This window comes from Hordeum vulgare, chromosome 1H (assembly GCF_904849725.1).
Source record: "Hordeum vulgare subsp. vulgare chromosome 1H, MorexV3_pseudomolecules_assembly, whole genome shotgun sequence".
Classification (NCBI taxonomy): domain Eukaryota; kingdom Viridiplantae; phylum Streptophyta; class Magnoliopsida; order Poales; family Poaceae; genus Hordeum; species Hordeum vulgare.
This window is the reverse complement of record NC_058518.1, coordinates 486,460,255-486,488,137: the sequence shown is the minus strand read 5'-3', so window position 1 is coordinate 486,488,137 and position 27,883 is coordinate 486,460,255. Positions and strand designations below refer to the sequence as shown.

Below are 27,883 nucleotides of genomic sequence, written 5' to 3'. Positions count from 1 at the left end.
TTAGGAGTACCACCTTACGAAGCCTCATTGCTGGTGTTGCATGCTTGCACGCATATGTTAGCGGCCACGTGCCAGTGCCGCACGTTTCCACAGTCTCAGTTCTGTCTTACCCGAAAAGAAAAAAAAGTCTCAGCCCCAAGTCCAAGCAGTCGACTCAGCGCACACGGCACGAGCACGGAGACGCAGCCACGCAAAAACCGCGACCGGGCCAGCCGAACCTCCGCTCCAACTCCAAGCCCAAGCCGCCGCTGTTGCTTCCGGTTCGCCACCACTCGCTCGGTCGCTCCGCCTGCCGCACCTGCACTGCGTCCCCCTTCCCTTCCCCATGGCCTCCGCCTCGCCCTCCCTCCACGCCCCCCGCCTCCTCCCGCTCCTCCCGAACCCCGCCCCGAGGCTCGCCGGGCCCCGGCGATGGCCGCGGAGGCGCCTCGCGACGGCGAAGGCGCAGGCGGTGCCGCCGTCGCGGAACGGGAGCTCGGCGGGGACGGACTGGTGCCCGGTGCCCCCGGAGCAGCGGCCGGTGAACGAGTACGAGGCGCTGGCCGCGTCGCTGCCCTTCTCCTGGGCGGCGGGCGACCTGGTGCTCTACTGCTCCCGCCTCGCCTTCACGGGGGCCGCCTTCGCGCTCTTCGTCGGCCTCCCCGTCGCGGCCTTCGGCGGCCGCGGGGGCGCCGGCGGCGACGCCCTGCACCTCGCGCTCGGGGCCACCGGCTCCGGCATCCTCGCCGTCACGCTCGCCGTCGTGCGGATGTACCTCGGCTGGGCCTACGTCGGGAACCGCCTGCTCAGCGCCACCGTGGAGTGTGAGCCACCAGCCCGAATTTTTTTTCCCTGATTGGTGTGTTTATTATTTGCCTGAATTATGCGCTTGATTCCTCGCAGATGAGGAGACGGGATGGTACGACGGCCAGGTGAGATGATACTCCTGATCACCCGTTTCTGTGATCTGGTTTTGTTCCTGTAAACATGCTGACCTGACAACCCTCAGATGCTATGATTGTTCAAGAGCAACTGGCTTTTAGTGAAGCAAATAGCGGGATGTAAGGCGTTTGAATTGTGCAAGCGACTGAATATAATATAAGTAGCGTGACGCCACCGAAATGTCACTGGATAAGTAGTATACAGTAATTAGCATCACACCATCAAAAGACCACAGAGTAATTGACTGACGTAGCATCACGCCACCAAAAAATCATTCACAGTAGTCGTTGGCTTGCTTATAAGTTATAACTCTGTACCTGAAATTACTGATGTTCAATACGTACCAAGTGCTGAAGTGTTACCTTTGCTTCTGTATGTTTTATAATAGAAGCCTCGCATAATGAACTTTGTTGGCAAGACTGCTATAGAAATTCAGAGATAACAGGGCATGTTCATTTTCATTGGATGCCAATCATTCAATCATCTCTGAAGCATATACACTAACTTGTCGATGGAGTTCCGTTTCAGTTTGTTATACCAAATCATCATTTGTATGATTCATACAATTGATGCATTTTTCTGCTGCAGTTCTAAGGAGGAGCACTTAGTAAGGAAACCCAGTTAACTGTTTATTCTACTTGCACATAAGCTGTGATGTAAACATGAGAGAACTTATTTCACCCTTGTAGTATTGGCACATTCCGCGGATGCCATTAGAACTGGGCTATTTTATTTACTATATATAGGTCAAGTTACCCCCTTCACTGATTTCATTATTGATGATGTAAGGGATTTGAACTAGAGAAGCAACGGGCAGCACCCAATGTAATATAAGTAGCGTGACACCACCAAAGTATCAAGCTGGATAAGTAATAAAAGTAGCATCACGCCGCCAAAAGATCACTGAATAAGAGACACAAGTAGCATCGCGCTACCAAAAGATCACTGAATAAGAGACACGGGTAGCATCGCACCACCTAAAGATCACCGAGCAAGTGACACAAGTAGCATTGCGTCACCAAAAGATCATTCGCAATACTTGTTTAATTCCTTATAAGTTACTACAACTGTGTGCCTGAAATTACTGATGTATTCAGTATAACTCTGTGCCTGAAATTACTGATTTATAGTACTACGGAAGTGTTACCTTTACTTCTGCATGCTTATGTATTTTGGTAATTGAAGCGTGACATAATGGACTTTCTTGGCAACATTGCTATGAAATCCAAAGCTGATATGGCACACACATTTTCACTGGATGCCGATTAACTAATCATCTCTGAAGCATATATGTTAACTTATAGATGGAGTTCCAGCTCTGATGGTTATGACGATGCATTCATGCATTTTGTGCTGCAACTCTAGCGTGGAGCAATTTAGTAAAGAAACCCAGTTGCCTTGCACATAAGATGTGATGTAAACATGACGACTTATTTCGCCCTTGTAGTATTAATGCATTCCTCAGATGTTTTTAAACAGGGCTATTTATTTTTAAGTCTAGATGGGTTAGGTTACCCTCTTCACTGATTTCATTCTTCATGATGTTATCGTGAATATTAATATATTATGCTGACTGGATCAATTTATTCAAGTAGGTATGAGAAAATAGTGTACATATTCAGCACTGGGCATTGGAATTAGCTTCGGCATCCTGACATTGTTTTTTTACTCTTGGCAGATATGGGTTAAAACGCCAGAAGTGTTAGCTCGTGATCGTCTTCTCGGATCATTTTCTGTAAGTCAACATCATACGTACATGTTAACCTCTGACATCCTAGTCCAGTTTGGTCTGACCGGTTATGTTAACTGTCAAGTGCTTCTTTTCTGTTGAGATACCTGTCAAGAAGCTAGGGAAATGAGTATTGAATTGGTGGGTGCACATGGCATGAGCTGTGGAATTATTGAAAAGAATATACTCATATAAAGAACCGATTGCTTGGGTCTACCTTTTATGGGCGTTATCTGGACCAGTCTGTTTCTAAAATGATGCACATTATTAAAACTGCCATGTCTGTTTCTATAAGAAAAGTAGAGTAGTATTGAACTGCTACACGGGCTACTGCGGAGCTAATATATCATGCACTAGGAATCTTTCTCTCGGAGTATGTTTGGTGTACTAGCACTCTAACAGGCTACTACGCATTATAGCTTACGAGACAAAGCAACAAGAAACAATTGGTCTTTACTTTACATACATCATCTCAAGTCTTCTCCCTGATGTGGTATATTTCTAGCATCCCATCTCGGTCCTCGTTCAGGCCGTGCTGGCCACCTTCTGTGTAATGCTGACCCCTTCATGAGCGAACCAAAGTTTCATGAAGTTAGCCACATACTTGTATGGTCACGCAACAAAGAGAGAAAACTAACATCGGGTCATGCTTATTCTTCTTCTTCAGGTGAAGCCGGTGCTGAAGAGGGTGAAGTTCACCCTGGTGGGTCTGGCGGTGTCGCTGACCCTCTGCATCCTCCTCTACGCCAACACGGAGAAGCCGAGGGAGCCGCTGGAGAACCCCGCCGGCGGGAGGGCCGTCCCCGGGGTGTACAGCGACGCCGCCGCGAGGTCCTTCGAGCCCGACGCGTTCTGCGGGGAGCCCGACCTCGGCGACCAGCCGTAGCTGTAATTCTGTAAATGGTGGTACATCCCATAGCATCCATCTTGTTCATCAGGGTGAAGGCGATGTAAATATCTAGCCGTACATAGCGATAGTCCATACGAAAAATTGAAATCCCTTGTACGTAGTATAGTTTGTGTAGCTGTTGGTCCCGTGTGTGTCTATGGTCTGGTTTGGCTGGCGGGGACGTGACGGGTGAGGTGACGCCGTTGGTTTATCCGCCGGGCGGGAATGTCGTTGACGCGCTTGGGATGGGTGCGTTGGCGTCTTGCTTGTGTGGCGTGCTCTGCCGGCAGCCGAAACCGAGCGGAAGGTGCGTGCCTCAGACAAGGATGTCGATGCGTCTCCACTTGCTCAGACCTATCGAATCTCTCTTCGCGGGCCGGATCAAATCCAGGAAGGGGTACGTCCATTCCGGACCTCGCCGTCTCAGGCCGGCAACTCTTCGTCGCTACGGTACCTGATGCCGGCATAAAATCACCTATGAACCTTTTTTTTTTTTTTTTTTGCGGGAAAAAACACCTATGAACTTTCCTTTTAAGAAAAACCGGGCATCGGGTATGGACTTGCTAAATTTGTTACGGGCAGTCGGTTGTCTTATTTTTCGGAAGAGGTGGCGGAATATCTTACTGAACTCTTCCGTTTTAGGCCGGGGTGATGTGCCTTTACAAAATTAAAAAAAAGAAGAGGCACTCTTTGTTTCGAGAGAAAAAAAACACAATGAACTCTTGATCAGTTTGGCGGCTTCCTTTCAAAAACAAATAAGACAGTATCGTGCCAAGTGTAGACCTTGAGTTCGAGTTGGGTGATTTCATTCCATCACAAGCATGCTAACCATCTGAATTATGCTTGGTTCCATCATAGAAATGATATATCTATCCGCAACATCCAAAATCACGAATCCGCTTAGTTGTTCACCAGATATCCTGGACATGGCAGGATTCAAACTCTCTGGGTGGCACTAGGGAGTCGCTCGTTTGCCTCGTGACTCATGGAGTTGGAGCTCAATGCCGAGTACAACCACTCCCCAAATCACGACAACTTCCCAACAATTCAATACAACAACAAAAATTCGGCTCCGACGAAGAAGGGGCGATGACGGCGCCGCGCCTTCAACTTGCTTCAGGGTTTGTAGCCGCTGCTAAATGACCTATGAATCTGAATGTATTTTTTTATACTGCCATGATTGAAAATAAATACTACTTCCTCCGTTCGTAAATATTTATATTTTTAAAGATTTTACTATGAACTGTATACGGATGTATATAGACATAATTTAAATATAGATTTATTTATTTTATTTTGTATATGATCCATAGTTGAATCTTAAAAAGAAATATTTAGGAACGAAGAGACTAGGCTGGAAGTTTCCCATAAGAAGAAAAAAGTACAACCAACCCACTGACCGTTCGCTACCACACGGTTTTTTTTTTTAACAAACTACCACACGGTTTGTCATGCAAAGCTCATGGCTCTTCCATTTCCGTTTTCAGTTAGAAAACACATTCCATCTTTTCATTATTACAAAAAAAAAAAACTCGGAGGATTCTACCCTTTGAAATGTCTGCTTTTTTTTTTTTGTTGCTGTTGAGGGGTCTGTCTTTGAAACGTCTGCCTGCTTCGAGAGAGAAGGCGTTGGAAAATTAGTACAGAACCCCGAAAAATCCGAGAAGGGGAATGTGTCCGGTGCCGCTTCGGGTCAAACATGCCGTCGCCGCCGCCCCGGACTGAATCCCGGGCCCGTCCAACCCACAAAACTCCCACACACGCAGCGCAGCGCAGACCTCACCTCACCTTACCACCACCACCACCACCACCTTCCCCCACACGGCAGGCAGACACACACAGAGCCGCGCCAGCGAAGCAGCAGCCCAGCCGCCGCGCCGGCACAACGCAATCCTCCGCTCCCTCCCTCCGCTAATCACCCACTAAATACTCGCCCTCCGCTCCATCCCCTCGCCTGCGCCCCATTCCATCCATGCCGCCCGCGCTTGCTTTAGCCACGCTACTATTGATTGATTGATTGATTGATTGATTAATTAATCAGCTACGCCCGCCCACTTGCGCCGCTCTAATTCCGCCAGCGGGAGGAGGAGGAGGAGGAGGAGGATCTCCAGCCAGCCAGCCAGCGGGGACCGGATCGGGCGGCGGTCGATGCCGGCTGGCGGGGCATGGCGGGGCGCCGAGCGATGAGGCCGCCCACGTCCACGGGGGGCGCCATGCGGCCCGCGCTCTCCTTCCTGCTGGCGGCCGCCGCGGCCGCCGCGCTCGTCGGCGGGGCCTACTTCTGGCTCGTGGCCGCCTCCTTCCGCCTCCCCGACTCGCGGGCCCTCGGGTGCCGCCCCGACGGCGAGGGCTCCTGGGCCATCGGGGTCTTCTACGGCGCCACCCCCTTCCACCTCCGCCCCATCGAGCTGGTCAGCAGCCCCTCCCCCCGCCGCGCTTCCTTCCTTCAAGCCTGGGTGTGGGTTTTGACTTTCGGACAGATGAGATGCTTACTGTTACTGCTGTGTGTGTGATTTGGTCTGCGCAGGAAGGGAAGAGCAGCGCCAACGGCTCCGCGTGGCCGGTGGCCAACCCCGTCCTCACCTGCGCCTCCGCCACCGACGCCGGCTACCCCAGCAACTTCGTCGCCGACCCCTTCCTCTACCTGCAGGTACGCTCCGTCAACTCCGGAATTGCGCTCTACTGCTGTGTGTACATGTACGGGCGGCTGCGTGTCCTTGAGCTGCCGAACACGCGAAATTCAGGTTGACTGGGTGGATTTTGGTGGCAGTTGCCGTGTTTCTGAATTCGGATCCTCTGCAACCGGAAGTGGGTGACGCTTAGCAAGGGCTTGCGGTTCGGATGCTTAGGACAGGATTTGGGAGTGCCATGTCTATCTGGGTAGCTGGATATGGTGTTCTGACGGTATATTATTACTATGTAAAAGACATTGCATGAACTGTTCTAGTCGGGGATGCAAAGCTAACTACTAAGCCTGGTGCGTACTGCATTGCCAGTGCATCATGAACAATTTGACTTAGGGAGGGCTGAAACCTTGTTTATATTGAAACATGTTTTCATGGAAAAATTGAACACTTCAGCTACTAGTCTATAATTTGATTTGTAAAACAGCTAAACTGCTACTGGAATGTGCGTACGTTTTCATGTAATTCTGAAGTCTATGTTTAGCTGGGTAACTGGACATGCTGTTCTGACGGTGTATTATTAGTATGTGAAAGACATTGCATGAACTGTTCTAGTCAGGGATGCAAAGCTAACTACTAAGCCCGGTGCGTACTGAATTTCCGGTGTATCATGAACAATTTGACTTGAGAATTTTACTTGGGGAGGACTGCAACCTTCTTTATACTGGAACATGTTTTCATGACATAATTGAGCACTTCAGCTATTAATCTATAATGAGATTGTAAAATAAATAAACTACCACTGGGTCATGCTTCCATGAAGTTCCTTTTAGTGCGGTTCTGAAATGTATGTTTAAGGAAATGTAGCTTCTGAAATGCAGCTGATATTATTGATGGTTTCAAACTTCCATGTACCAAAGTGCCAAACAAAAGCATGTTGTTAATCTACTTGTACACTGCATGGCAACATTAGTTGATTTGCCCAATAAAATAATTTTTATAAGGTCCAGAGACACATTTGAGGATATTAATTTGTGTGAATCTCTGTTTTAGAGGGTATTTCTGCTACATTTCATACAAGACATGTTTCTTAATACATTTTGTCAACCTAGAAATGCAATTTTTATGGATTATATGTTTCCATGGAAGTATTCTTGAGTTGAGGGAGATCTTCATGCGATGTACCTTCTGCCTTCTACTTATACTAGTGGCAGGGGCGCGCCCTTGGCGCGCCTCCTGGGCGATCCTATGCGCACCTGCCTTGGTGGTGCAGCTGTCAATGTGCATATGCGTATTAGAGAAGCACAATTATTAATATAGTATTATTCAACTCTTGTTGGTCTTCCATAGGTAGAAGTACATATATTAGATTGATAAGACCTCATTCGGTTAGTCCAAAATAACCGATGTACTCGACTGAGGTTACTATGGGGGCTGGCTGTCTTGAGGCTCAGATTCTATTTTGTGTTTTCCCAATCTTTTCAAGTAATGCTTTCCCAATCTCTTCAAGAACGAATAACCATCTGGGGAGGTGTTTGTGGATATAATTCTAAAGGCAAGTACCTTTGATGGCTAATATAATCTGGGCATTGTTCCTTGCGCTACATTACAATTTTTCTTGGCAGTATCATGATGTTACAACAATATCTGATGAACATAGCTACATAGGTAAACATACATAAAATTTATGGATAAATTGTAGAGATGGGACTACACTACTCACATAGCTCCTTGGCATAGAGGAGAAACATATAAATCTTCAGAAACTGCACTGCATTCTTTCCATGAATTTTTGGTAATGAAGGAAAAATGCTTCGTATCGAAGAAGGATAACAATCAGGACCTGCAGATAAAAATCCAGATTCCAGAACATGTTCTTTGGATGAAATGATGATCTGTTTCTTAATGCAACTGCAAACAACAATATTCATATACTCTAATGATTACCGTATACTCTGACATATATATATATATATATATATATATATATATATATATATATATATGATGTTTTTTTGATAACTTGATATCCAACACTTGCTATAAACTGCAGGGCACATATACATTCACTCAATTCCTACAGTCAGACAACTGGTTTGAGTAATAAAAACCTGCAACGAGAACAAAGTTCAGTTAGTAGAAACGCGGATATCGTACATTGCTTCTTATTTGACTTGTACATAGGAACAACAAGCAGTAGAAGACTTACAGATTCAGCTCCTTGAATAGAGGGACACCAGAAGCACTTACAACGACTGTAGCGATGGCTCTGCCTCATTATTCTTGTTCCATGTCCGACCCTTGAAACTGCTTATCAATGGACGTGCGTGAGCAAATGGAGCCATGGATGGGATGGCATGCATGACAGTGAGAGAGGATGGAGGCGAGGACGTGGGGAGCCGGGGACTGACCTATCGGTTGGACGGACGACACCGTGAGAGCCGATGGGGTGAGGGAGAAGAACTTGGAGGTGCAGGGCTTGACCTTCCTCTTATTGGTGCTGGTGACGGTCCTGGGGAAATCAGGGCGAGCGAAGAAAGAATAGGACGACGCCGAGCACAAGTGGCTAGTGGTCATCGGCGGCCGGGCGGAGCCATCTTCCTTGTTCGCCGTCTGATGCAGCTGCTGCTACCCCCCTCCTCCCATCGATGGACACTGGCTGCAGTCCTCCACCTATGAATCCAGCTCCAAAAGGCCCTCGCCACCGCCAGCTAGCTTTTCCTCCAACGATCCTCGACAATACGGTGACGGGCCGACGACGTGGAAGGCGGGGAGCGAGAGGAGGAGGAGGTGATGCTTGATGCGAGAGATGAGGGGACGGTTGCGTGCGATGTGGGGTTGCCTTCCTAACAAAGGAAACAAAGTCCCATAAAAATTCATTGCAATCGCTGCGTTTTTCTCTCGCTTTTATTTACCACGATATACTGTTCCTATGCTGCCTACGTGGACACGCCCAGAGTGTGTCCTGACTTCCCCTCTTGAAGAGTGTAATGTTTCCATAGAACTATTCTGTTCTCTGTTGATATTTTCTGGAATTCTCAATCTGATACGACTTCTTGTTCATCTCTCAGGGAGACACGCTGTTTCTTTTCTTTGAAACAAAAACAACAACCTCAATGCATGGTGATATTGGTGTTGCAAGAAGCTTCGATCAAGGTGCAACCTGGGAGTTTCTTGGTATTGCTCTAGATGAGGCATGGCACCTGTCCTACCCCTTTGTGTTCAAATATGAGAATGAGGTATATTTTTCACTCTGTATATGTTGCTTGTGAACTAAGTGGCTATTTCTGGAAATGTCGAAGCACTAACTTCCTCTTTTATTTTTAGATTTATATGATGCCAGAAGGGAACAAAAAGAAGGAGCTTCGTCTTTATCGTGCCACTAAATTTCCTCTTGAATGGACATTTGAGAAGGTGCTCATCAACAAACCACTTATTGATGCCTCATTGGTCCAATATGAGGGTAACTGGTGGCTCTTTGCCTCGGACTTTACACGGTATGGAACTGAGAAGAATGCAGAGCTTGAGATTTGGTACAGTAACTCTCCTCTTGGTCCTTGGAAAGAGCACAGGCAGAACCCTATCTACAAATCTGACAAAAGTTTGGGAGCTCGAAATGGGGGAAGGCTCTTCATGTTTGAAGAGTCATTGTATCGTCCAGGTCAGGATTGCAGTGGAACCTATGGACGGAAGGTCAAGTTGTACAAAGTTGAAAAGCTTAGCAAGGAAGAATACAAAGAGGTGCCAGTAAAACTTGGGATTGAAGAGCCAAAGAAAGGGAGAAATGCGTGGAATGGTATGAGGTACCATCACTTGGACGCGCAGCAACTTGAGTCTGGTAGTTGGATAGCTGTAATGGATGGTGATCGTGTTCCTTCAGGCGATTCAACGCGAAGGTCCATCTCTGGTTACCTGGGTTTCTTGCTAGCCGTAGTTCTGGTCACTTTTGTGGGTTTTGTGAAAGGTGCAATCAATTGCTACATTCCTCCAAGTTTCTGGGCTGCCACGGCAAGGAGAAATGAATTGTCCCGTATCTTGCCTGTCTACCGCTTGAACCAGAAAGTCCGCAGATATTCTACCAGCCTTGGCAGATATGTCACAGCAACCAAAGCCAGGCTCAACGAGAAAACATGGTCCAACAAGCTCTTCTTTTGCGTGATCGCTCTCTTGGGGACCGTGAACATCTGCATCGCTGTGCATTTCTTACTTGGTGGCAATGGCACGGAAGAAGCATACACACATCAAGGTCAGCGCTCTCAGTTCACAATGGTCACGATGACATATGAAGCTCGGCTCTGGAACTTGAAACTGTTTGTCGAACACTACTCCAGATGTGAGTCGGTCAGGGAGATAGTTGTTGTCTGGAACAAAGGCAACCCTCCAGGCAGTGATGCCTTCGACTCCACGGTGCCTGTCAGGATACGAGTGGAAGAGCTCAACTCTCTCAACAACAGGTTCAGAGTCGACCCTCTGATAAAGACCAGGGCCGTCCTCGAGCTGGACGACGACATCATGATGACGTGCAGCGACGTGGAGAAAGGGTTCAAGGTATGGAGGGAGCACCCCGAGCGGATGGTCGGCTTCTACCCGCGGATGATTGACGGCGACCCTCCGCAGTACAGGAACGAGCGGTACGCCAGGGGCAAGAAGGGCTACAACCTGATCCTCACAGGTGCTGCTTTCATGGACAGTGAGTTTGCTTTCAAGAGGTACTGGAGCGAGGAGGCCAGGGAAGGTAGGGACTACGTGCACAAGAACTTCAACTGTGAGGACCTGCTGATGAACTTCATGTACGCAAACGCGAGCTCCGGGACGGGGAGGAGGACCGTGGAGTACGTGCACCCGGCGTGGGCCATCGACACCTCCAAGCTCTCCTCCGTCGCCATCAGCCGCGACACCCAGAAGCACTATGACGTGAGGACCAAGTGCCTGGCCAAGTTCTCCTCCATATACGGCCCTCTGCCTCAGAAATGGGAGTTTGGCAGGCGACAAGATGGCTGGGACAAATAGCCTGGACTCTGGACAGTGGGGGCGGGAAATAGTACACAGCCAACAGATGCAAATGCTTAGAACTTTTTTTGTTGGTGGTCTCGTGGGAAGTTTTGCAGCATGGGACGGGGAATGCTATAACCTTGTTGGTAGAAGTGTCTATTAGATTTTGCTAGAAGCCTAGAGTGCAGTAGATCAAGATCTGTTCCCAGTGTCTGATTCTCCAGGAACTTGTTGGATCAAATGCTCATATAGGCCAGCTGCAATGCGCTAAGATTCAATTGGGTCATATGCCTGTCGTTCTTCTTTTCTCATAGATCTTCTTTTTGCACTTGTTTTCCAATTGTAAATGGTGTGGTTTTGCTTGTGTACATTGCTAGGAATTCATCTGGATGTTCTACAATTTTGCTGAATAAATTGCATGCAAGCAATCAAAGCAATCCAACCTAAAAGTGCAACACAAAATTCTCCATCACAGGAAAGTACGACCCTACAACTATCAGCAGATGAACAAACATGAGACAGAGTTTCGTTTTTTCCCTTCTCAAGTCACTAATTTACCTAATCTTCGAACATGACACGACAAGAGAACACCGAACAAAGTTTTTAGTTACACAACAGGAGGTGAACGATCTAACTGAGGATGCCACTGCAGCTTTTGTTCGCACATCAACTTATTTCTTCCTTCCACGGGTTGACTTCGTCTTTTTGCCAGCAGCTGCACTGGCTGGTTTCTCTGAAGTTTCCTGCGATTCATACCATACAGAAATTCATGTGCTGAAAATTCTCGCGAAAAGGAAAAAATCATGTGCTGAAATGTTGTCACGCAGAAAAAGATATAGTACTACCCCTGCAGTGCAAATGCATTGTTAGTGCACAATTCCACGCTAAACACAATCTATAGGAGTCCCAGAGGGGAAATCGTCTAGAATTACTATAGCACTAGTTTTCAAAATATAGCTTCTGCTATTTGCATCTACCCTGTTGCTTATTCATTTGGAAATACTGTTGGGAAATGTGCATCTGTCTTGTTGTGATGATGATATCAGGCTCGTTGCACAACGGAATCATCTACAGTTCAAACTAGGGCAGGTAGCCCGGTGGTGAATTGGTGATGTCTAGCACTACCATCTTTCCAAGATGTCAACCCAAACACAAATAGTGGTACGAATATCAGAAGAGACACACCAGGCCAAAGTTCAAATTGCATGCACAGTTTTAACACATGCTCCCTCCGTCCGGAAATACTTGTCGGAGGAATGGATGTATTTAAATGTATTTTAGTTCTAGATACATCCATTCTCATCCATTTTTGTGACAAGTAATTTCGGACGGAGGGAGTATTTATTAGAAAATGATATTTCTGGACAAGACCAAGGATTATACATATAATAAACACTATAACATGAAGTGGCATTTTGGTGGATGTATGTACCTTCCGCTTCAGTGGCACTGATGTGCTAACAGTTGGCTTGAAAAATGACTCAAGCCTGATTACATCAAGTTACAGCATGATCAAGTTCAAGTGCTAGGAAAGCGACTAATGCACACATGTATTAATTCTTAAGAACCATGTATGTGATTATATAATACAATGCTCACCTTCCTTGGGATGATTTATTCTTTGCCGATTTAATCTTCTCTATGGCCTACATGAAACCCACGTCATATGCTTGATAAAAATGTTTAAATAACTGAAACAGAGAGACAGACGAAAAATGCATGCCTTAGTCACACGATCTTGACTGAAGCCGTTTTCTTTCACCAGAAAATTCACGAGCCCCTGGGGAAAGATTAGAAGTAATGTGTATTTTTCAATTTCCAGTGCAGGAGGCAAATAACAAGGCCAGCAGACATACCTCCTCATCAGGCGCGGTCCATTTGAGCTCGGGAATATCCAGTGTTACACTGGGTTCCTTGAACATGCGCCGAGCTTCTTGATAAGGCCAGTCCTCAGGAATTTGATATCTATAGTAGACAATGAAAACATGTGGAAATGCAACAGAAATTAACAAAGGAACTAACACAAACCAGAATTTCACTGGCCAAGAGGTGCATGACTTTAAAGCGGATAAATCTTGGGCCACTGTGCTACACAACTGACATGTTGGATTCAATTGAGTACCAAGTCAATAGAAAAATCTTCAGAATGAATCAGGACTAACTTGTCTTTATTAATATTTTCCAGGATGCCCTCGATAGACCCATGCTGACGAATGAGCTTCAGAGCTGTAAGACCACCGATGCCTAGTGCACAAGATCCAATACAGTTAGAGAACTTCTCTACTAGCTACATAATTTGATAAATGTGGGCTACAAAATGAAAGCGAAAAGAGTAAACAATGATACCTTTAATGCTATCACAGTAGTCACATCCACAGAGGATGCACAAGTCAATGAACTGGTCCATGGTAAATTCAAGCTCCTCTAGAATCTGCAGTGTGAAATTTGGTCAAGTCAATGAACTGGTCCATGGTATGCAAGATAAGGATAAATTTTAAGCTCAAAACATAATACTGCATACTTTCGCAACTTCAAATTCCATTACAGGTATTTTCCTCGAACTTGGATCCATCAAATGACGAACAAACCGTGGAGCTCCAAAAGTAAGTGAGTCCATATCTTCTGATGCAACAGCATACACCTATAAAATAAACTACTAAATAAAACTGGAAGCAAAGGGTGAAAACAAGAATGTAGTGGAGGTCCACAATGTTAATATTACCTTGTCACTCTTGCAAAGGGCAGCACATTGTGATTCTGCTTCACAAGGAGCCTGTTGGTGGTACAGGATAGAGAACTTTAAGTGAAATTAAGAGCATCACAAACACACAATAAACCATAAACTCTATGCTAATAGAAAGTGAATTACCAATTCAATATAGAAACATGATTATATATGGCAATATGTACACCGTAAAATATGTATGACAATGAGCAAAACTGAATTTACCTCTACAACAGGAACACCCATCAGTCTTAGTAGACGCTTACAATCATCATTGTGCTGCTTCGTGACCTGTTCATAAAGACATAGAAAGATGTAAAGCTAGAACTTACTAAGATAACTAATTCAAGTATTACATAACATCACTTTATACAAAAAAAAAATACAAAAAACCAGTTGATATTTGCTCAGTGAGAACCAGTTGGCTCCTAACACAATGAAAATTGTCTTACATTAAGGAGATTACGACTGATTACAATTTTGAAGAACTCTTTAACACAAATAACTGAAAAACAATTTCTCACCTTTACAGTCCTCTTGCTGAATTTTTCAATTGCATCCGTATCTCCTGCCTAGAAGAACAAAATGCATTTCCCATAGGGGTAAAAAAAAAGAGCATAGAAGAACAACGTGGATAAAAAAACTGATCAAAGCAACGACAGCAAACCTCTACTGCCTTCGTCAGCTCTTCTGTTGCTTCATTCCTCTTTGCGTGTCTGACAAGTATTCCAGGTTAGCATTGTATAACCTAACTAGCACAATGCCCATGCGTTGCTACGGAACCATAAGAGATCATCAAAAGATGATGATGTCGTACGACTATTGCATGGTTTATCATTAAAAAGAGAGCATAATTATAATAAAAGGTCATGTTGTAGGCATAGATGATTTTTAAGCGACCATTATAGGTCCTTCGCGAGATTTACAGTGTGATAACATTTTAAATTTTAAAACATAGGTGAATGGTCGTAAGTAATTTGAATTCAAGATCGTGGATTTGGTAGGACAACGTCTACAACCATGTTGAAGTTGCAATGTGTTCGCTCTCTCCTCCGCAAAAATAAATAAATGTGTTCACTCTCTTCTGTTATGCTATAGAACTGGAAGAATTGGTTCGGCAGAGAAATTAATATAAAGGCCATGGTTTTGAACTGGAGTCGTATGCATTTATAATCTATGTTTTTATAAGAGCGTTATTCTCATATTAGGCTTGTAGTGTATTTGTTTATTTGGGATAGGTCTCACAAAAGTGACATTTGTTTATTCTATCTTTTGAAAAGCTGCTAGTCTCACATGTGGATATAATTGCATTTGTTTATTTGTGTGGTCCCACAAGTGAACTCACCACCAACTCTACTCTAACCTTTATAAGTAGGAAAGAAAAGTAATGTTGGGAAACATATAAAGTGAGCTAGAAAACAACCAAAGGATAAATAACCTTTTTAAAAGCTCGTCCTTCTTCATTTCAGGAGGCTTGCCATCAAAAACATATCTGCATGAGCAATGTTGTGATCCCATTAGAAATAAATTTATATTTCAGATGTAATTATATGGAAGATTTCTGGTATTAAAAAGAAAGAATTTGGATTTACACTGGTTTAATTCCTGCCTCGAGCAACCTTATTGTCCGGCTGAACATGCCTTGCAAATGACTGTCCAAGAAAAAGAAAGACCGCATGAACATACATACTAGGACTATAAACTCTGTGCAGTACTTCAAATGATATTAAGTGTGTGTGTGTGTGCGTGTGTGTGTGTGTGAGAGAGAGAGAGAGAGAGAGAAATCTGAACCTGGTGACATCACCGGCTTCGTTTGTAAGGGTTTCCATCCCTGTCCTTCCAACTACAATCTGTAGAAGGGAAAGCATAAGAAACATATCCCACCTTTCATCGCAGTGGATAAAAAAGGTTTGCTATTATCTCGAACTGCTTGTTAACAATCACACAGAAGACAGTTCATCAGTGCAATTTCAAAGTTTTCCTTCCTTTATGTTGTAAATAAGAGAAAACATCCAATGCTAGAGGCAATCAGCTCATTGTTAATCAATCAACCCAGCTAAACTAAGAACACACAACTTATATGCCCAAGGGGTGGGCGAACATTTGGCAGCCTACTGCAACAACCTTCTATACATCCAAGAGTATAGAATGGGAAAATATTCCAGCACCAGGCGACCAGTATGACAAATCTATCACCACGCGAGGGTTTACAAAACCCTAAACCCAACCTAAGAGAGCAGATCTTCTAGGCCGAATCGCGGAATGCGCGTGGAGCCAGCGACCATCCGCATATAGAGATGGGTTCCTAATCACTGTCGCGCAAGCACAATACTGGAACAAACAGTAAATGGAGGAGAGGCCATGCGGTTCAGGGGAGAATGGAATGGAGGGGCATTACAAGGAACTGGTAGATGCTCATGCTGGCGTCGACGGCGATGCGGCGGCCGAAGTAGCTCTCGAACTTCTGCTCCCTCATCGACTTGGGCGCGTTGTCCGCCAGCAGCTTCGTCAAACCCTACGGCCACGCAAAAAACAAAATGAATCGCCTCTTCAATCGAATGCGACGGGGAATAAAGCGTCCCCGAATACGCCGCCGAACAAATCCACAGGGTGCGAGGGGCAGAAGGCCTCTCACGGCGCGCTCACCTTGACTCCCATCTCGCCGGCGACGGTGGCAGGCGGCGCGCGAGGGCGGCGGGGGCGGGGAGAGGCGGAGAAGAGGGAGGCCGCGGGCTATTTTCAGTTTTTTTTTTTCCTTTTCCTTTCCGCCCCCCGGTCTTTGTATTCTGTTCTGGGAGCGCCGTGGTACAAATGGGCCGGGCCGGACGGGCAAGCTCAAGTCGGACAGGAAAGCGTCCAGGCCCAGCGGAGCGACCCTGGTCTCGAACCGCAGCCACACCACGTCGCCGCCGGCCGCCGGGGAGGTCGCAGCGAGCGCGAGCGTGTGGGAGGGGGGGAGATGGCGAGCCGGCTGTGGAGGTGGTACGCGGACCGGCAGTTCAACAAGTGGGAGAAGACGGTGCTGTGGGACATGCTGGAGCCCTACCGCCCGCCGCGCTCCTTCGCGCCGCTCGTCGGCACCTACGTCGCCGCCTTCTACACCGCCGTCGTCGCCGCCGCCGTCACCGAGCAGCTCTACAAGGTAAGGACACCCGCCCCGGGCCCACGCCGGTACCCCCTCGGACCCCGCTGCCCCCCTTCCCTGCCTGCGATCTCGCTCGCGCCGTAGATGCTCGACGAAATGCCTCCTTGCTGCTCATGATAGCACGGCTCGCATCATAAACTTGTCCAGCTCCTACCTGCCATGGCATCGTTTGCATTCTTTACTGGCCGGATTCCGCTGATCATCGCTCCCGTGTAACCAGTACTGCGTGTAATAACGTTGACACAATGAATGTTTCCCACGGTGATGTGTGGCTTCAAACTTAGGCTGAAAAAAGATGAATTCATTTGAAGATCGGAAGATCACGATTATGATACTGCATTGGAGAGGCTAGATTTGTCTTGTGCTTAAATCGCCTCTGGAGTTCACCTGATTGTGTGTTTTGTGTTTTTGGAACAGGAGAAGTACTGGGAGGATCACCCGGGCGAGGCGGTGCCGATCATGCCGCCCATGTTCTACTGGGGGCCATGGAGGGTGGTGAACGGCGAGGTTCCCCGCTTCATCCAGACGCCCGAGGAAGCTAAGCCGGCATAGGAACTGCTTGGAGATCGGCGGGGATCATGTGAGATGTTTGATGTTCTCCTTTTTCTTGAAGATTACTTACTCTCTGCTGTGTAGCTATTGCATTACGGCATCACTTGTAATTTACATTCTGGTGATTGGGCAGGGCCGTGAATCATGATGGTGGGTTATGTATGCTTCTTTGCATGAATAAGTACATACGTTGCTTCTCTTGATCGGATGTCTATCAAAGGTTATTTGCCGTCTGTGTAGGCTTGTAGCTATGGCATTGCTGCATCTCTTGTAATTTACATTCTGGTGATTGGGCAGCGTCGTGAATCATACTGGTCTTTTATGTATGATTGTTTGCAAGAATAAATTGGTGAATCATACTGGTCTTTTATGTATGATTGTTGTGAATCATACTGGTCTTTTATGTATGATTGTTTGCACAAATGAATTGGTCGGTGGCACTTCTATCATGGAGCAGATTGCTTGCATTTTGTTGATTTGATGATCTTCAAAGCGAAATAGATTGGGGTGGGCTTCACCCATTTTGGCAAAGGTTCCAGTCATTGCCAGCTTAACAGTTCTCTTGTTCTTAAATAGTACTAACTCCGTAAACAAATATAAGAGTGTTTAGGTTACTACTTTAGTGATCTAAACGCTCTTATATTTCTTTACAAGGTTGCCAACGCTCACTGGACAAGGTTGAGATGGTGATCAACACTACAAGCATGTAGCGTGCAGCCAACGATAGGCAATGTCTTGAGGCCACCATGAAAACGCAAATTGCACTCATCAAAAGAAGCACCTCAATAACACCAGACGTTGCCCAGTTAACATTCAAAGCCAAGATAATGCTTGTCTTGTCTGAGCCTACTCGAATTTCGACCCAAAATGAAAGGGCTCTAAATCTAGTTAAGGTTACATCAGCACTGAACCGTGAGTTTTTCGAAAACCAAAATAGGTGCCAGCTTTGCACCTCTCATCTCACTTGATAGGGAGGGGAATTTCCATTCATGTATAGGCCGGGGAAGTTACGTTTCTCATGTCTTTAACCAAAAACAGGTAAATGAGACAGCATGCCGCACTGTCCTCAGAAGCCCATTCCGCTCATGTCCGGCATTCGACTGGCGATTCTGGCCTTTGTCGACGGGAGCTCAGCGACTGCGGCCTCTGTGGTTGTCATCAGCAGAGAAACGCTGTACCGTAAAGACAGATTGTGAGACAAGCTTGATTGTTTCTGTCATGGTTGTACAGAAGTAAATGGTCAGCTAACTTGAGCCGTACCTTGCCGCATCTTGAAGTGCAGTTCGGATCACCTTCACAGGGTCGATGATACCAGCCTTGATCATGTCAACATACTCCCCTACAGTAGGCAAAAATCCAGGAATTAACTATGAGCCTCTAGAGATTATTATTCTGCTGGAGGAAATGTTAAGATTGCCATTTTTACTGCAATTAAGAATCGACAGCTGAAATACGGTTAATTTCCACAGACCTTTTGCTGCATCATAGCCCAAACTAAGATTGTCTTGTTCCAGTAGCTTCCCAATAACTATAGCACCATCAACACCAGCATTTGCAGCTATGGTCATCAGGGGGGCCTGCAGAAATTACGGAACAATTAATGTGTGTCCAATAAACAGATATGGAATAATCAAATGATGAAGTGCGGAAGAGGATCATTATCAGCACAAGAAGTAACCTTCAAAGCATTCTTGATAATTTGAACTCCAATCCTTTCATCCTCATGCGACGTGCTAATCTGGTCGAGCTCCTTGGCGGCATATAATAGGGCAACTCCACCACCTGTTAGGCGTAACATGAATTGGAGAACACATACAACATATAATCATGTTGCAAAAACAAAGTGACAAGAAATAGCAGAGAAATATCATATAAGCTGATCAAGAAAAATGTGATTACCTGGAACAATACCCTCCTCCACAGCAGCCCTTGCAGCATTTAGAGCATCTGTTACCCTGTCTTTTTTCTCACCAACTTCAGCTTCACTAGCTCCACCAATCTGCAAAAATAGATGTGTATGCTGAGACGAGCACAGAAAACAAGGGACATCACACCATTCTTAGAAACCAACAAACCTTGAGAACAGCAACGCCTCCAGATAACTTTGATAAACGCTCTTGAGCCTTTTCTTTGTCGAACATGGCGGTGTTGTTCTCGAGTGATTCTCGAAGCTGTGAAGGGCATCCACATGACAAAAATTGTAACTTGTACAGAATGAGCTACCTGAACCAGTATCCAGATAGCTTAACTGGAGACGAGTCAAATGTGATGATTCTTAGAGTACCTGCTGACACCTCTCTTCTATCTGTTGCCTTTCACCTCCACCATCTAGAATGATAGTATCATCAAGAGATACAGTAACCTGTGAAGAAAATGTCACTGTATGGTTCTTTTTCTTCAAATTAATGTTATTATATTGCTCTCGAGTGTAACAATTTATGGAAGTTGACAAACCTTCTTAGCTGTGCCGAGCATTTGTAGTTCAACTTTATCAAGATCAAGACCTTGTTCCTCGCTAATAACCTTGACATTAAAATGAAATATCAAGTCAGATTCATTCATAGTAATGTCAGTCCTGTTAACCAACTTGATTATTCTCATAACAACTAACCTGCCCTCCTGTTAAAATAGCCATATCATCCAGATTTGCCCTTCTGTTTTCACCAAATCCAGGAGCTTTGACAGCACATATCTACAGCCAAGGCCTCAAAATTAGTTCAGAATTTTGCTTAAATAAGCTTCTCTGGGATAACAATCCAGAGTAGCTTGAGCCTAGTGAAGGAAATAGACACCGTAGATAAAGGAAAAACAAACTGGAAAGGCTTAATTCAATGCCAAGAGTGCGCATTGCCAACCAGCTTATACAAGCATGGAAGTATGACAGAAGTAGGAACTGAAGAAAATATTCATAATACCTTGAGTCCAGCACGATGCTTGTTCAGTACAAGCATTGATAGAGCTTCTCCTTCTACATCCTCAGCAAAAATGAGAAGGGGTCTGTTGTTCTACATAGATCAATCATGATTTATCAGTTGCCACCAAATTTCCATCATGGGATCAACAAAAGCGAGCACCGAACTTAATGGAACACAGTTACCTGGATGGAAATTTGCAATGCTGGAAGAAGTGAATTCATGCTTGAGATTTTCTTGTCGTGAATAAGAATCAAAGGATTTTTCAACTCCTGCCCATGAAAAAAAGGATAAATCAGAAACATGGTTTCAGTTCAGGTCAATCGAAGAAAATCTTCATTGTCTGTTGATATGCATGGTATCCATCTCATCTTTGTTTTCTATCTGCTCTTATCAAATATTACCTCCATCCCAAATTACTTGTCTGTTGATATACATGGTATCCATCTCATCTTTGTTATCTATCTGCTCTTATCAAATATTACATCCGTCCCAAATTACTTGTCTTAGATTTGTCTATATACGGATGTATCTAACACTAAGACATGTAATTCGGGGTGGAGGGAGTATTTGATGTGCCTAAAACAATCTCCGCAGACCGATACCAAACAATTGTAATTCAAGTTTACACGAGAAAACACAAGCAGCATGCATCATCCTCAAAAGTAGGAGGTGTAGTAGTCTATTTAAGATTACATTGAAGCAGCTGCAAACGAAGAGGAAACAAACTATAGCCATTGACTTCTCAAGTACTACTGATAAGTTCCCTCCTACATGCATATTGCCATGGCCCATGGAAAAGTTAAAACAGAAGGAGGATTTGAAGAAATCCCTTGCAGACAGTAAACGTGCTGAATTCGTTGGTATAGCAAAGAAGAAAAGAAAATAAAGACTCACACATTTCTGAGTCTTCTGATCAGTTACAAAGTAAGGTGATATGTAGCCTCTAGTCAACTTCATTCCCTGGACTGCTTCAAGCTCATTATCCAACGTTTTGCCATCCTGCTCATTTGTAAGAATTATAATTTGCAGAATACCAGATAAACCCAATATAGTTGCAAAAGCAGCTGGTAGGACTCACAGCAATAGTAATGACGCCATCCTTTCCAACTATTCCCATAGCTTTTGATATCAGATCTCCAATTTCCTTTTCGCCATTTGCGGAAATTGTAGCTACCTGATTTACAGCACAAAAATGAGGTGGGTATGCTGGCCAGATTTCCAATTAAAGTACAAACAATGAATGTTAAGTTACTATGTAGTATGTCTAGTACTGAATCATACTGACAGTTTTCGATTACCTGTGGCAGATACAAATAATAACTACATCAAAGATACATAAGCAACGCGGATATGTTTTACAGATTGAAGAGGGGAAACATAACAGGCCACCACAGCAAATGAGAATATCTCACCTGATTTATTTCATCTGGGGAATCAATCATCCATGCTTTACTTTTAAGGTGAGCAGTGACAGCGCTTATAGCCTTGTTTATGCCATTCCGCAAATCCATAACATTGACCCCTGCTGCCACAGCCTTGCATCCTTCCGTGAGAATTGCCTGTGTAAGCACAGTTGCACAAGTGGTACCTGTTACCCCACACAATCAGAAACAAAGTAAGCGACATGCAACGCTCCATTCACATAAATAGACAAGTAGTTCCCCACGGCCCTACCCTCAAATCTTGATGAAAGGACAAGGCATTTGCACACAGAAAACAAACATGAGAAGTTCCTACTCTTTATAGCATGTTGTTTCAGATTAAATACCAGCTATTTCTTATCTCAGGAATTGCAAACGAACGAGCAACAATGTTTGAGAACGAATCCCACGTTTTCCTAAAGAATGGTACAGTGAGATTGCATGTCCGAAAACAAAATAATTTCTTCAAGAATGACTAGGTTAAAGTTAGTTGCTCCATCAGCAGAAATCAAATTATGAGAACTAGTGCAGATCACAAAATATGGGAAATTGTTAGTTACTCCATCTGCATGAGGAATAAAATACAGCAAGTATCAAATCACAATGTAATCTACGCGACTAGGCCTAAACTAGAAGCATGTCAAATCATGTAGAGATCATAGTGATCAGAACTAGTGCACTGGATCTGAAGGTAGAGCCTGGAGGCACACCACACACGTGAGGCACAAAAATAATACGAACCACAAGCTATTGCTATCCATCTGTCATGGGAATACAATGAACTAGCATCAAAATTTAATAGTCCTGGGGCAGCACAACAATCTGCAACTGCCTAACAAAGGGATAAACTACACATGATAGAGAAGGTAAGACATCGGCATTAACACTACACTCACTGAAATTGTTTGCATTTAAATAAAAGAGAAAAGGGGATGCTTTGCTAAAAAGAAAAGAAAAAAAAAAAACAGCTAGTTGAGGTGGTTGATCAAGTTTGGGAATTTCCAAGAGCCCTTGGTGCTTACCATCTCCTGCGGCCTTGTTAGTGGCATCAGCGACCTGCTTCACCAGGCTCGCCCCAACGTTCTTGGCGCTGTCCTCGAACTCTATGCTCTTGGCAACCGTGACCCCGTCCTTGGTGACCTTGGGGGATCTGTTCGGTCTCTCGATAACCACATTGCGGCCCTGCGACACAAGCAAGCGGACCACTCAGCCGACGAATCAAACCCTATGAGCTACCTCCAGCGCTTTCCCGCTAGATCCGCGCGATTGCTGCGTCGCACCGGCCAATCCGCGCTGATCGGGAGTGGGAGGGGGGCACGGACGAAACCTTGGGGCCCATGGTGACCTTGACGGCGTCGGCGAGGTCGTTGACGCCCCGCAGCATGGCGGCGCGCGCGCCGACGCCGAAGGTGACCTCCTTCGCCGCATACCCGCGCGCCCACTGCCGCTGCTCCCCGCCGCCGCCGCCGCCGCGCGCGAGATGCCTGCGCAGCGCCGAGGAGGAGGACCGCGAAATGGCCGCCGCCGCCGCCCGGTACATGGCCGCGTGTTCGTGTGTGTGGGGGTTGGGTTTGGCGAGAGTCGAGCTCGTGTGGCGTCTCGGGGTTCGAGAGACGGGGCGGAGGGTTTATGTGGGTTTGGAGGTTCTGGAAGCTTCTCGGTCGTACTTCCGCCGGCAGCGAAAGCACCGCGGCGCGGCGTCAGTCTTGTGGGGGGAGAAGATGCTTTGTGAAATCTGAGCCGTCCGGGATCTAAGATCGTGTGGCCACTCGCGCTCCTCGGTTGACGGCTCCGATTATCATTTTCGACAACAGGGCTAGCTTTTTATGATTTGTGTATAAACATGGTTATTGGTTTTTATATAGCCCGTCACTCGTGCCGAATGGTAATAAAAGGGCAGAGGGGTTTGTGGGCCCGGTTATCTAAGACTCTGTTATAAAAAAATGTCAAGTCACAATCAAACTCCTCGTCTTTATGTCTTTTCAACAATGGACATCGAGAAATCCGGCCGCCTATCAACAACAGAAGCTACGTAGGAAGGGCATCCTCTCGCGTATGCCACGTCGGCAACGGATACTGTTCAGGGAGAGGCAGGCGTTTCGGCGCGTGGGTGGGACACGCGGCGATTTGCAACGCCTTCTCTAGATCCGATGTGGAAGGGTTGAGATAGGCCCGATTTCTCACGAAGAGGTTGTTTAATACTCAAGTATATCAGCAAGCAATCAAGTCTTTAAAAATATCAATGCTAAAGAATGCTATCCCTAGCCCGTCATGCTTCATCATCAATCCATTCATGCAACACACTCAGATATTAGCTACATCCAATGCTCAAGTATGACAACAATGTTCCGTAGTTGGTGCTTTATAAGAAAAGATGAAGACTCAAATAAAAATAAAAATTTGCATAAAGTAAATAGATAGGCCCTTTGGAGAGGGAAGCACAGATTTATAGAGGTGTGAGAGCTCAAAACTCAAATTGAGAGATAAAATTATTTTGGGTGGCATGCTTTTCCTATCAACGAAAATGACTAAGAGTTCCCAATATCTTCCATGCTAAAAAATTATAGGTGGTTCCTAAACTAAAAATAAAGTTTAAGCGTACGGGCACACAAAACAGAAGTTTATTTTGAATATTAGAGTTGGCACATACAAATATACTTAGAAAGACACTAAAATACCGCATATATGTAGGTATGGTGGACTCATTTTGCACAACTTTAGATTTAGAATTTGATGCACAAGCAGCATTCCCGCTTAGTACAAGTGAAGGCTAGCAAATAGATTGAGAAGCGCCCAACCAAGGAACGAAAATCATCATAAGCAAACATTAAACATAACTAACACCGAATAATGCAACACAAATAGGATGTAATTTAATAGCATAATTATTGGCTTTATATGCATGCATGGGGAATCACAAACCTTAACACTAATATTTTTACTAAAGCATAATTACTCATCAACACAACTCATATATCATTATCTTCATATCGCAAAACTATTGTAAGGAATCAAGTTTAACATTCAGTGATCTCCATGAAAGTTTTTATTATACGTCCCCTCGATATCTATCACTTTGGATCCAACTTCATTTAAAGCAAATTGCCATTGCTAACAACAAGCTCTCAAACAAATATAAGTGAAAAACGAGAGCACAAGTTTCTTTAAAATTTTCAACTCTCAAAATAATATAAGTGAAGCAAGATAGGATTTCTTCAAAGTTTCTACTAACTCTCAAAATAATATAAGTGAATCCTGAGAGTATATTTATTCAAAATAATAGCACCACTGTGCTCAAAAGGATATAAATGAAGTACTAAAGCAATTCAATCAAACTACTCTTAAAAGATATAAGTGAAGATCAATGAGTACTCAAACAATTAAGTAGCAACGTGAGGACTCTCTCTCTCAATAAAGATTTTCAGATCTTATATTATATTTCAAACAACATATAAAACAAAAGACACTCCAAGAATAGCACATATCACGTGGACAAATAAAAAATTAGGCTCAACACTAATAAAAATTTAGCTTTTTATGATTTGTGTATACTAGTAAGCATGCACGTGCAACGCACGAATAATCGTACACAGAAAATTCCCTGCTCATAATTAGCAAAAATCAGACATCCAAAGCAATTAACATGGTGAATTTCTCCGTAAAGAACATATGGGATATTTATTGTCGGTATACTCCCTCCATGGCTAAATATATGTATTTTTGAAAAATTCTATGCACTACATACATATGCATATAGACATTTTTAGAGTGTAGATTTACTAATTTTGATCCATATTTGATTTATATTCGAAAATTTAAAAAGATTTATAAAATAAAAACATGGTAGACACAGAAAAGGTACAAAAAAGAAAAATAAAAACATACTCCCATTATAAAAAAAAGACCTCACCCACTCCCGTTCTAAAAAAACATTCTCACCCACTCCCCTCCCTCCCCACCCGATCCTTATCCTCTTGCACTGACCATCTCCCTCTCCCCACTCTATCCTTATCCTATCCCTCCTCTCAGTGCACTACGAAGCTCACACCGAAACCCTAGCCAGCCCCGCCGGCCGCCGCCGCTCCCCTACCGTCCGCGCTCCTCTCTCGAGGCCAGCGGGCTATCTTCTCCGGCGGTCCCTGGGGCTCGCGCCGCCCACCGCCCCGAGGGCCCTGAGCACCAGCGCCGCAGCCGCGGAGGGAGAGGCGGCGGTGGTGGCGAATCCTCTCAGTGCACTGACCACAGCCCTCTCCCCACTCGATCTGAATCCTATCCCTCCTCTCAGTGCACTGCGAAGCTCCGTGCGAAACCCTAGCCAGCCCCGCCAGCCGCCGCCGCTCCCCTACCGTCCGCGCTCCTCTCTCGAGGCCAGCGGGCTAGCTTCTCCGGCGGTCCCTGGGGCTCGCGCCGCCCACAGCCCCGAGGGCCCTCAGCACCAGCGCCGCAATGGCGGAGGGAGAGGCGGCGGTGGCGGCAATCCTCTCAGTGCACTGACCACAGCCCTCTCCCCACTCGACCTGAATCCTATCCCTCCTCTTAGTGCACTGCGAAGCTCCGCGCGAAACCCTAGCCAACCCCGCCGGCCGCCGCCGCTCCCCTACCGTCGGCGCTCCTCTCTCGAGGCCACCCCAGACACCGAAGTTCATGGCGCAGAGGGCCGCGGGGTAGCTTCTTCGGCGGTCCCTGGGGCTCGCACCGCCCACAGCCCCGAGGGCCCTGAGCACCAGCGCCGCAGCCGCGGAGGAGAGGCGGCGGTGGCGGCGAAGGCGAAGAAGATGGCTTCGAAACGGACGGGGACGGCAGGATCTGGCCGTCAGAACTGGCGCCGTGTCGCGCGCCATCGCGCCGCCGGCCACCGAGTCGGCAGGGGGTCGGGAGGTGGCGTCCAAGATGGGCGAGCTCGACACCGACCGCGACGGCTACATGGACCTCGGCGAGTTCGCCGCCTTCCACGGCCACGGCCGCGGGGAGCGCGAGCTGGACGCCGAGCTGCGTGATTCCTTCGACATCGACGACATCAACGGCGACGGCCGCATCTCCGACACCGAGCTCAGCAAGGTCGTGTTGCTCTTTAACTATTATGCACATAGAGGATATCCAAAAAAGCAGCTATCTATGGCACTTGAACCCATAAGCTACTGTTGACGAACAAAGGGCCTAGCCAAGTCCGGCTCTGCCTCCGGTCCTCCTAACTTGCTTGTTGTGTGTGAGAGAGAGAGAGATAGCTTGATGTTGTATGCTTTCTGGCTGTCATTCATGGCCTGCTGCTACTGCTTTGCTATATATATTTGTATAAGGCTTGCATCTTGTATGCAGCTATGCTTTGTTATATATACCTGCTGGCTGTCATTCATGGCCTGCTGCTACTGCTTTGCTATATATATTTGTATAAGGCTTGCATCTTGTATGCAGCTATGCTTTGTTATATATACCTGCTGGCTGTCATTCATGGTCTGCTGCTACTGCTTTGCTGTATATATTTGTATAAGGCTTGCATCTTGTATGCAGCTATGCTTTGTTATATATACTTGCTGGCTGTCATTCATGGCCTGCTGTTACTGCTTTGCTATATATATTTGTATAAGGCTTGCATCTTGTATGTAGCTATGCTTTGTTATATATACTTGTTGGCTGTCATTCATGGTCTGCTGCTACTGCTTTGCTATATATATTTGTATAAGGCTTGCATCTTGTATGCAGCTATGCTTTGTTATATATACTTGCTGGCTGTCATTCATGGCCTGCTGTTACTGCTTTGCTATATATATTTGTATAAGGCTTGCATCTTGTATGCAGCTATGCTTTGTTATATATACTTGCTGGTTGTCATTCATGGCCTGCTGCTACTGCTTTGCTATATATATTTGTATAAGGCTTGCATCTTGTATGCAGCTATGCTTTGTTATATATACTTGTTGGCTGTCATTCATGGCCTGCTGCTATTGCTTTGCTATATATATTTATATATGG

General features: G+C 45.6%; 5 protein-coding genes across 5 annotated transcripts; 3 read left to right on the top strand and 2 right to left on the bottom strand.

The window, feature by feature from the left end:
* The first annotated feature begins 147 nt into the window (after window positions 1-147).
* LOC123448249 (protein CONSERVED IN THE GREEN LINEAGE AND DIATOMS 27, chloroplastic-like) lies at window positions 148-3,685 on the top strand. Its single transcript, XM_045125082.1, has 4 exons — window positions 148-803; window positions 883-911; window positions 2,600-2,656; window positions 3,318-3,685. The coding sequence occupies exons 1-4, from the start codon at window positions 326-328 to the stop codon at window positions 3,534-3,536; spliced, it is 783 nt and encodes a 260-aa protein (XP_044981017.1). The 5' UTR covers window positions 148-325; the 3' UTR covers window positions 3,537-3,685.
* Window positions 3,686-5,343: 1,658 nt separating this feature from the next.
* Window positions 5,344-11,441, top strand: LOC123448221 (glucosamine inositolphosphorylceramide transferase 1). Its single transcript, XM_045125053.1, has 4 exons — window positions 5,344-5,950; window positions 6,067-6,189; window positions 9,235-9,402; window positions 9,491-11,441. Exons 1-4 carry the CDS (start codon window positions 5,705-5,707, stop codon window positions 11,171-11,173), a joined length of 2,220 nt encoding a protein of 739 aa, XP_044980988.1. The 5' UTR covers window positions 5,344-5,704; the 3' UTR covers window positions 11,174-11,441.
* A 46-nt stretch (window positions 11,442-11,487) lies between these two features.
* LOC123448231 (flap endonuclease 1-A) lies at window positions 11,488-16,658 on the bottom strand. Its single transcript, XM_045125064.1, has 17 exons — window positions 16,527-16,658; window positions 16,279-16,395; window positions 15,672-15,730; window positions 15,473-15,532; window positions 15,319-15,372; window positions 14,548-14,596; window positions 14,405-14,452; window positions 14,106-14,171; window positions 13,878-13,928; window positions 13,677-13,796; window positions 13,502-13,586; window positions 13,318-13,399; window positions 13,012-13,120; window positions 12,879-12,935; window positions 12,755-12,801; window positions 12,588-12,642; window positions 11,488-11,898 (listed from the first exon to the last, which is right to left on the bottom strand). The coding sequence occupies exons 1-17, from the start codon at window positions 16,536-16,538 to the stop codon at window positions 11,827-11,829; spliced, it is 1,143 nt and encodes a 380-aa protein (XP_044980999.1). The 5' UTR covers window positions 16,539-16,658; the 3' UTR covers window positions 11,488-11,826.
* Window positions 16,659-16,726: 68 nt separating this feature from the next.
* Window positions 16,727-17,936, top strand: LOC123448242 (uncharacterized protein At4g29660). Its single transcript, XM_045125071.1, has 2 exons — window positions 16,727-17,022; window positions 17,443-17,936. The coding sequence occupies exons 1-2, from the start codon at window positions 16,840-16,842 to the stop codon at window positions 17,575-17,577; spliced, it is 318 nt and encodes a 105-aa protein (XP_044981006.1). The 5' UTR covers window positions 16,727-16,839; the 3' UTR covers window positions 17,578-17,936.
* A 427-nt stretch (window positions 17,937-18,363) lies between these two features.
* LOC123448213 (chaperonin CPN60-like 2, mitochondrial) lies at window positions 18,364-23,554 on the bottom strand. Its single transcript, XM_045125040.1, has 16 exons — window positions 23,241-23,554; window positions 22,936-23,095; window positions 21,905-22,080; window positions 21,571-21,666; window positions 21,387-21,491; window positions 20,675-20,761; window positions 20,493-20,582; window positions 20,189-20,269; window positions 20,032-20,100; window positions 19,862-19,939; window positions 19,653-19,748; window positions 19,477-19,576; window positions 19,256-19,359; window positions 19,049-19,154; window positions 18,838-18,916; window positions 18,364-18,749 (listed from the first exon to the last, which is right to left on the bottom strand). The coding sequence occupies exons 1-16, from the start codon at window positions 23,451-23,453 to the stop codon at window positions 18,644-18,646; spliced, it is 1,746 nt and encodes a 581-aa protein (XP_044980975.1). The 5' UTR covers window positions 23,454-23,554; the 3' UTR covers window positions 18,364-18,643.
* Between the last annotated feature and the right edge of the window lie 4,329 nt (window positions 23,555-27,883).

Coding starts and splice junctions, on each gene's coding strand:
- LOC123448249 (XM_045125082.1), top strand. CDS start 326: ATGGCCTCCGCCTCGCCCTCCCTCCACGCCCCCCGCCTCCTCCCGCTC. Junction 804..882: donor GCTCAGCGCCACCGTGGAGT/GTGAGCCACCAG, acceptor GATTCCTCGCAG/ATGAGGAGACGGGATGGTAC. Junction 2,657..3,317: donor GTCTTCTCGGATCATTTTCT/GTAAGTCAACAT, acceptor CTTCTTCTTCAG/GTGAAGCCGGTGCTGAAGAG.
- LOC123448221 (XM_045125053.1), top strand. CDS start 5,705: ATGGCGGGGCGCCGAGCGATGAGGCCGCCCACGTCCACGGGGGGCGCC. Junction 5,951..6,066: donor ACCTCCGCCCCATCGAGCTG/GTCAGCAGCCCC, acceptor TGGTCTGCGCAG/GAAGGGAAGAGCAGCGCCAA. Junction 6,190..9,234: donor ACCCCTTCCTCTACCTGCAG/GTACGCTCCGTC, acceptor TTCATCTCTCAG/GGAGACACGCTGTTTCTTTT.
- LOC123448231 (XM_045125064.1), bottom strand. Junction 14,597..15,318: donor AAGGACGAGCTTTTAAAAAG/GTTATTTATCCT, acceptor AATACTTGTCAG/ACACGCAAAGAGGAATGAAG. Junction 14,453..14,547: donor AGCTGACGAAGGCAGTAGAG/GTTTGCTGTCGT, acceptor TTGTTCTTCTAG/GCAGGAGATACGGATGCAAT.
- LOC123448242 (XM_045125071.1), top strand. CDS start 16,840: ATGGCGAGCCGGCTGTGGAGGTGGTACGCGGACCGGCAGTTCAACAAG. Junction 17,023..17,442: donor TCACCGAGCAGCTCTACAAG/GTAAGGACACCC, acceptor TTTTTGGAACAG/GAGAAGTACTGGGAGGATCA.
- LOC123448213 (XM_045125040.1), bottom strand. CDS start 23,453: ATGTACCGGGCGGCGGCGGCGGCCATTTCGCGGTCCTCCTCCTCGGCG. Junction 21,492..21,570: donor ATGGCGTCATTACTATTGCT/GTGAGTCCTACC, acceptor ACAAATGAGCAG/GATGGCAAAACGTTGGATAA. Junction 20,270..20,492: donor AGCATCGTGCTGGACTCAAG/GTATTATGAATA, acceptor CCTTGGCTGTAG/ATATGTGCTGTCAAAGCTCC.